Source organism: Cibotium barometz, chromosome 32 (assembly GCF_041138505.1).
Source record: "Cibotium barometz isolate CiBa-2024 chromosome 32, ASM4113850v1, whole genome shotgun sequence".
NCBI lineage: Eukaryota > Viridiplantae > Streptophyta > Polypodiopsida > Cyatheales > Cibotiaceae > Cibotium > Cibotium barometz.
The window spans coordinates 33,134,643-33,138,789 of NC_141077.1; the positions used below are offsets into that span (position 1 = coordinate 33,134,643).

Here is a 4,147-nt window from a genome sequence, read left to right on the forward strand (position 1 = left end):
ACCGGCTAGAATTTTCAAAAATCTGACCTTTAGTGTAAAACAACCGGCTAGAATTTTCAAAAATCGACAAAGATCAAAGCTAGCCTTGAAAAAACCAGTTGCATTTTTATCAACGTAGTCATAAAACCGATTGGCATGTTAAATTTCTTAAGGGAAAACTGGTAAAGTAAAATGCTTTCCTTTTTTTCACTAGTTAGGAAAAATGTTGTTTTTCACACTGGATCCGGCCACCTTTTGGCAGGCCTTAGATTGCTCTCACACCAACTCAATTGTTGAATTTTGACGTCTATGGGGTGTAGTCTATTAATAAAAGGTACAAGTACAGGCTGAATTTTTCCTCTTCTCTCCTCCTCCGACCTCCCTCCTGATTCCTGAGTCCCGACTCCTTCCCATACTTGCAAATAAAATCTCTGACAAAACTCTCTCCTAAGCTCCCAGCTTCGACCTGTTACCTATACTGCCTTGAAAATGTCAATATTCATTAGCCACCATGCTGAGACTAACTCCGACATCGCTCATCTCACTAGTGCACTGCGTGCCAAGAGGCTATTCTGTACCGCCACCGCCACTCAGGCAGACACCATTCTCCTATACATCTCACCTGCATACATTGCCCCCAACTCCCCAACCATCGCTGAGGCCGGTCGATTCCTTAATCAGAAATCGAAGCTCATCGACAATGTCATTGCCATCTTCGCTCGTATATCTGTACCGGAAGTGAAGCACCAAGCCGAGGCTCCCGGTTGGGATGATGCAGGGATTCTGAAAAAGCTTGTAAGCAATATGGGCATTGATATGAAGTATCGCAATTTGGACGCTGAGCGTGTTGCAAGCATGGTGCAGGATCGAGTGCTCGCAACGTCGACGACGCCCAAAGCTTTTGACATCTTCTTGAGTCACGCTGGGGAGGACAAGGGGTTCGTCCGTGTTCTGAAGGAGGTCTTAGAACGGCGATACCGGTGCTTCCTGGATGAAGGTCTGTGCAAATGTACGTGTACGTGTGGGTGTGTGTCTGTCTGTCTGTATATGTTCGTGTGCGTGTGTCTTGTGTTTATCGCACGAAGCTTTAAACATTTGCTCTTCTAGGTTAGGCTTATATGTTAATATGTTTACACAGACTTTAATCAAAGGCTGGGGTCGTGTATGTCAGTAGAAAAGTGATGATGTTTGTGGTGTCATTCTAAGCTTTTGATTATTTGTTCCCTGCTGGGTTGTGTCTTAATTTTAAATGGAAGCTTTGTTGGTTCCTCTCAAGAAGTTGAGACATTTCTACTTTGCCATTATGACAACATCATGAGCTTCTACTGGGAGGCTTAGTATACCTAGGTAGGTGTGGTGGAGAGCAGAGGCTGCATGCCTACAATGTTCAACATCATGAGGTTCCGCAGACGAGGCTCTGCATACCTAGCTTTGTGCGCACTGCGGTGCCTTGCCTGTAGAAGCTCATGAAGGGAAAGATCAGGGAAAGGGGGTGTCTTTCCCACAGAAGGGAAAGTGCTCAAAACTTCTTGCGCTGTAAACATCACTTTTATGATGAAGCACGATGAAGCACGATGAGGCCGAATATTAGAATATTAGAAGCAAAACTGCTCACGTATGCTTATGCTGAAGTTCAGCTCGCTGTCTAGACTACTAACTAGTCCTTGGCTTCCTGCCCTTAAGCGCCGTCAAAGCGCCACTCTGGAGCAGGCCTTAAATTTGATGCCTAATGTAAGGCTTCATGGAAAAAAAAATGAAGCTTTGGAGTCCACAAATGGGCTTCAAATTGCAACCTTATACAAAATTTTGGGATTCATAATCTCAATCTCTCTCTCTCTCTCTATATATATATATACTCTATAGTATTATATATATATACTATATATATACTATTATAATTTATATACTATATTTTTTTGAAGCCTTGGTGATTTAGGAGGGCTTCAATTTGAAGCCTTGCATGAAAAATTGGGCTTCATGGTTGAAGCCTTTAGAATATTGTAGGGCTTCATTTGAAGCCCTGCACAGCCATTGAAGCCCAAAACGGGCTTCAAATTTAAGCACTGCTCTGGAGTCTGAGCTGTGCCGTTTCTCTCTCGACATGGCATCCGAAATACACGACAAATAGAGCGCAATATCGTAAGAGGACTGCCACTTGCAGTTGAGGTAACGGCCAGGTGTACATTTAAGCCCCCTGCTAGCTCTATCTTGTGACTGGACTACCAATCATGGAGTACCAATAAGTGTCAGAAAAAAAACATTTTTACTAACTGGTGAAAAAACTTTTTACTTGACCAGTTTTCCCTTAAGGGATTTAACATCCCAATCTATATCTATACAGGAATAAGGGAGAGTGGCCCTCCCTCCACGTGGGCAAAGGAGGGGGGCCTATTTCAAAATACTGCCTCCTCCTTGCAAGCGTGACGTTCACGCTTGCATTTGAAAATAGCCAGTCACGTCACGCTTGGATTTGAAAATTTGAAAATAGCCGGGTCCAATCAATTCGGGTCGCCTGCTGTTCCACGCCTGCTGTTCGCCTCGACCTCCACACGGTGCAGGTACGTTTCTAAGGTTCCCTCCACGTGCATTGTCTGCTTTTACTCCGTGTCCATTGTCTGCTTTTACTGCAATATGTCTTTCATGTTGGGATTGCGATACAGAGAAACGTGGGTGGTGTTAGTGAGGATGGAGAGGTCACATGCAGTTCTGTGTAAGGCCATCGACAAGTATAGCCATTCATATGAGGGAAGGCAAAAATACAAAGATGAGAGGGACTGATAAAAAAACAAGATGACCTGCATCTGCACGAATTTGTGTCAGCTTTTCTGCTCGCCATTCTGGATCCCACCATCTCTGTTGGCCACCTCCTCTCCCTCCTTCACCACCTCGGCCGCCTCCTCTCCCGCCACCGCCTTTGCCTCTTCCACCCTGTCGGTTTGGACCTCCCCCTCCTCCTCGCATGGCCATGCACCACTGAAACAGGGGATGGAACCGGAGGAGCAAAGGGACACCAAGATCTACCAAGCACAACTATGTTGAGCTGCATGGGTAAAAGGACAATTGCGTCAAAAATCTGCAACCTGCAGCAACAACTAGGCAATCTGTAAGTGACAGCAAGCCACAGTTAGGTCAAAATACGCAAGAGGATTCCTCATAGCGTCAAAAACACCCTAGAATATACATGCAACACAGAGAGAGAGAAAAGAGAGCAAACACTGGCATGTTGGCGCCGTGTTTGCTCTACCTGGACCCCATCGATGATACGCCTGTCGCCCACGTTGTAAGGGTGTCGTAAGGGTGCAGCGTCGGGTTGCAGCACATGTCCATAGCCCGCATCTGGGCGAGTTCTTCATGGCGTTGATGAGATGGAAGACGGAGCCACCCACAGTCCCCATGGCCTGTTCCAACAACAAAAACAACTCCTCTGTTTGCATGCAACAACAGCTCCTCTGTGTTGCATGCAAACAGATTGTGAAGGTGGTGATTGTGAAGGTGCTTACATGAGAGTGGGGAGGCACGAAGGGCAGGTAGGGAGGCAGGGAGGGGCGCTGCTATGGAGGAGAGAAGAGAAAAAGGTTGAAAGAGACATTCTCTATGAGGACTTGGTCTTTGAGTGAGTCCGCAGAGCTGTGAAATGCTGAGAGCTAGCTTTCTGGACTGACTCAAAGACCAAGTCCTCAAAGACAAAACACAAAAACCAGAAACATAAGCCGACTCCAAGCCTGGACGTAGAGGCGGCAGAGAGAGAGAGAGAGAGAGAGAGAGAGAGAGGGAGGGAGGGAGGGAGGGAGATGATGCATGCATGTCCACCACGGCGCCCAGAAACAGTGAGAAGCTCTCTGCAAACCGACTCCAAGCCTGCAGCCAGCCTGGACGTAGATTCCACCAATGCGCCCAGAAACACTGAGAAGCTGCAAGCCGCCTCCAAGCCTTGATGTAGCCCAGAAATGCTGAGAGCTTTGCCCAGAAACGCTGAGAAGCTCTCTGCGTTTACGTGCAAGAAGCCGACTCCAAGCCTCTGTGCAAGAAGCCGACACCAACAAGCCTCTGCGTAAAGGCGAAAGAGAGAGAGAGAGGGAGGGAGAGGGAGGGAGGTAGGCAGGGAGATGATGCATGCATGGCATGTTTCTCCACGTGGTGTAGAGGCGGTAGAGAGAGAGAGAGAGAG

General features: G+C 47.2%; 1 protein-coding gene across 1 annotated transcript; it reads left to right on the forward strand.

Moving 5' to 3' along the window:
- The first annotated feature begins 261 nt into the window (after positions 1–261).
- Positions 262–2,757, forward strand: LOC147620107 (uncharacterized). The gene is made up of 3 exons (XM_086772589.1): positions 262–976; positions 2,429–2,537; positions 2,640–2,757. The coding sequence occupies exons 1-3, from the start codon at positions 469–471 to the stop codon at positions 2,755–2,757; spliced, it is 735 nt and encodes a 244-aa protein (XP_086628715.1). The 5' UTR covers positions 262–468.
- Positions 2,758–4,147: the final 1,390 nt, after the last annotated feature.

Bases quoted from the DNA above. Each gene is read 5' to 3' on its own strand.
- LOC147620107 (XM_086772589.1), top strand. From the start codon at position 469: ATGTCAATATTCATTAGCCACCATGCTGAGACTAACTCCGACATCGCT. The intron at 977-2,428 runs GTCTGTGCAAAT...ATTTGAAAATAG, and splicing joins CCGGTGCTTCCTGGATGAAG to CCAGTCACGTCACGCTTGGA. The intron at 2,538-2,639 runs GTACGTTTCTAA...ATTGCGATACAG, and splicing joins TCGACCTCCACACGGTGCAG to AGAAACGTGGGTGGTGTTAG.